Below are 3,648 nucleotides of genomic sequence, written 5' to 3' on the forward strand. Positions count from 1 at the left end.
AACATTGATTGGATTGTAAACAGTAATGGCTCCGTTTGCGGAAGAATTTGAAAACGAGCTATTTCGCTTTACCCCACTATTTCACTTTGCCCTTCCCTCCCCTATTATCACGGACTTACCCTTTTTCCTATTATTTGTTACGCACTGAAAAATGATCATGAAAAGGACAATATACAGTATGGTGCAAATGAAAGGAATAAATTCGTTATTTCGTAAACCGGCGACTTTAAGGAAAAATCCCGAAACAGGTCGATTTTTATTTTTAAGTTATGATATTGTGGCATATATGGTATACTAGTGACGTCATCCATCTGGGCGTGATGACGTAATCGATGATTTTTTTTAAATGAGAATAGGGGTCGTGTGCTAGCTCATTTGAAAGATTCTTCAATTCTGTATTTAGTAATATAAACATTTAGGGTAACTGACCCAGTAATGGACACTCTTAAGCAAATTTTAAGTTTAATAATGTTTTACTGAGGCACAGCTTCATATAATATATTTGACACTAATGAATTTAAAAGCTTATTTTATGTACTTTCTGGATATTATGAGGATTTTTGAAAATAAGGACAACAAATTTTAGAAAATCTCTTATTTAAAAAAAGGTAGCACATGAGCTAGTAATGGTCACAAAACATGGGTAATGGACATATTATGGACTTAGTAATGGACACCATTATATTTTGCCATTTCAGGCACACTAAAATGACCCCTATTGTTCTTTACTTCAGGTTCTTTTATATTACAAACTATGTCTTCAATAAAGTAATATAATACGTCTTCTTTAACTGGCCATTTCCAGGAATTTATGCCAGCACTAACCATAGTTCGGATATCTGCCCCGAATTCATCATGTTTCAGAACTATTCCTACAAGCAAGAAATAAAAACAGGTAAGTTATAAGGTATTTTACAGTTATTTTTCATTTACCTGGATAATGTGTATCCATGTACTTGACAATAACATGTTGATTTGTCTTTAGTATGATGTTTTCATTTTCACTAAGATCAAGATCTTCGTCGAGATAAGTAACGTCCATATCTGAATTAGAGCTGCTTTCTTCGTTGACTGTATTTGTTTTTTGTTGTTTTCTTTTTGTTATTTTCGGACCATTCTTCTTCTTTACTTCATTCTCGTAAAATTCTCGATATTTCGCACTTGAAACTACTGCAGGAAATATTTTTCTTTTGTGTTTTGGTGTTTTTAAAGTTCCATCAGGCGTTTGAGGAAATACTAAACATTTTTTAAATGGAGTTGGAATTTTAAACCCTTCTGATTCTTTTTCTTCATAGTAGCGAATGTTTTTTTGGGGAGGTGTTTCCCATTGACGTCTCGATGGTCCAGCGACTGGTGATGTAATACCTATATTTTTGGGGTGTATTTCTTTCTGTTGAGGATTTTCATATTCCAATTTTTGGGGAGGTGTTTCCCATTGACGTCTCGATGGTCCAGCGACTGGTGACGTAATACTTATATTTTTGGGGTGTATTTCTTTCTGTTGAGGATTTTCATTTTCATAATCCATTTTAATTTCGGCCCAGACACTATAAAGCTTTGAATAAGATATGTCTCCAGACCAGGTTTCTCTTTTTGAATATGTTTGTATAAATTCTGTAAGGTATTTTTTTTCAATTTTATTTTCTAGTACATCTAAGGCATTTTTAGGTGTTTCTTTATCAGAAATCTGTGCAGCAACTATTCTGTTTGGTATGCATTTTGTGTAATCAACATTATTTTTATTAAAGGGATACAACCCACTTCTTCTAAATCCATTTTTAATTGTTTCCTCAGAAGCATATTTACTAAAAACAGATTCTAAAATAGTACCAAAAGTAGAACGTGTCACATCTTTTGGAAAGTTTTGAAATTTCCAGTTTCTCACTTCTGCTGACCAACCAGCTTTAAGAGGTTTAAAAACAGATACGTCAGCTGGTTGCATAATATGGGTAGTGTTGGGAAAAAGTGATACCAAAATAATTCCATTATCATCGCATAGCTGGCTAACATGTTTTGTTGAATGTGATCGATGCCCATCGACGAATAAAATTACTGGCCTTTGGATATTGTTGGATTTTAAATATGGCAGGAAATGGTTCGAAATGTATTCATAAAATACTTGGGATGTCATCCACCCTGAATCAGATCTACCAAGACCCCAATTTTCTGGCACTGATTTAGCTATAGCTTCTGGGATTCTCTTGTAAGGAAAGATCAACATTGGAGGAACATGCTTGCCATCTGCTGAAAAAGTGGCCATTACGGTTATCTGCTCTTTTTCCGATGATACCCTAATATAAAAATCTTCTTTGTAGCCTACAGGGCCTAGAACTTTTTCACTCTTCGGACATAGGCAAAATCCTGCCTCATCTGCATTGAATACCCGAGTTGGATCTAATAATATTTCATCATATCTATCTTCCTCTAAAAAAAGTTGAATTTCATCAAACCATGCTTCAATTCGGTCTTGTGTTACTGCTGCCCGAGCTTTGCTGACAGCTTCAGGATATCTCTCTTTAATTTTAGGGTGACGTTTTGAAAATCCTTGAAACCAAGAACGCCCAGGAGTTTTATTTAATAAATATTTAGTTTCTCGGCCAGTTTCCTCAAGAAATTTTTTCACTGATAACATAAGGTTTTGTCTATGAATAGGAAAACCCTTGCGAGCCATTGCTAGTACCCAGTTTTCAAAAACATTTTCTTCTGCTTCAGAAAGCTCTGTTGCTGGACCCATTTTCCGAGGAGTAGTAGCAGGCGAGTATAATTTACGGATCAGTGTGGTTCGAGGAACATTAAACTGACGTGCTGCAGCTTTTCTACTAATTCCATTTTGTGTTACAGCTTCAATAGCTTTTTTCAAGTCGTCTTCGCTATATGAAAAAAACTGGCGAGTGCCAATTTTTTTAGTTTTCAGCATTTGCTGAAAATTATTGCACAAATTATTAAACTGTGAAACATAGTAGCTGGTAAGTAGTAAATTTGAGGTGTGTCCATTACTAAAAACTGACTGTTTATAAATGGACACCCCCGGTGTCCAAAACTAGCCCTCTCGGTTTATTGTGTATTAGTAATGGTCACCCCCCTAAATTTCAAACTAGATAATTAAAAATATCTAATTTGACGAAAATTACAGTTAATATCATCAATAACAATTAAAACTAAGCCTGTTCCATTTGCAAAAAAATATTAAAACTTAAATTAATGAAGTAAATTGTAAAAAACGGTACCTTAAATAAACACTTTACATCAGCTGACTCACACAAACTTCATTTGATTTTTAATCTGACTTTTGACAGATGAGTGAAGTTAGCTATTTAATCATTGAAAATATGATGGCCAATACTGCAGAGAACATTTAGCTAGCCCGATGTGGGGGTTACATAAGACATTTTCCTTATTTTCTGGTAATTTATCAAATTAGTGTCCATTACTGGTACAGTGTCCATTACTGGGTCAGTTACCCTACATAATTATTTATACAGGGTGTCCAAAAAAACTTTATTAAATTAAATTATTTGTCAAAAAAAGAAGTAGAAGGACACCCTGTATAAATAATTATGTAAATGTTTATATTACTGAATAGAGAATTGAAGTAACTTTCAAATGAGCTAGCACACGACCTCTATTCTCATTTAAAAAAATCATCGA

General features: G+C 34.0%; 1 protein-coding gene across 1 annotated transcript; it reads right to left on the bottom strand.

The window, feature by feature from the left end:
• Positions 1-580: 580 nt before the first annotated feature.
• LOC114328001 (uncharacterized) lies at positions 581-3,431 on the bottom strand. Its single transcript, XM_050642004.1, has 3 exons — positions 3,228-3,431; positions 934-2,920; positions 581-872 (listed from the first exon to the last, which is right to left on the bottom strand). The coding sequence occupies exons 2-3, from the start codon at positions 2,915-2,917 to the stop codon at positions 664-666; spliced, it is 2,193 nt and encodes a 730-aa protein (XP_050497961.1). The 5' UTR covers positions 2,918-2,920; positions 3,228-3,431; the 3' UTR covers positions 581-663.
• Positions 3,432-3,648: the final 217 nt, after the last annotated feature.

Source organism: Diabrotica virgifera, chromosome 1, assembly GCF_917563875.1.
Source record: "Diabrotica virgifera virgifera chromosome 1, PGI_DIABVI_V3a".
Classification (NCBI taxonomy): Eukaryota; Metazoa; Arthropoda; class Insecta; order Coleoptera; family Chrysomelidae; genus Diabrotica; species Diabrotica virgifera.

Excerpts from the sequence above, each read along its gene's own strand:
- LOC114328001 (XM_050642004.1), bottom strand. The coding sequence starts at position 2,917 with ATGCTGAAAACTAAAAAAATTGGCACTCGCCAGTTTTTTTCATATAGC. Across the intron at positions 873-933 it reads CATGGATACACATTATCCAG|GAATAGTTCTGAAACATGAT; the intron begins GTAAATGAAAAA and ends TCTTGCTTGTAG.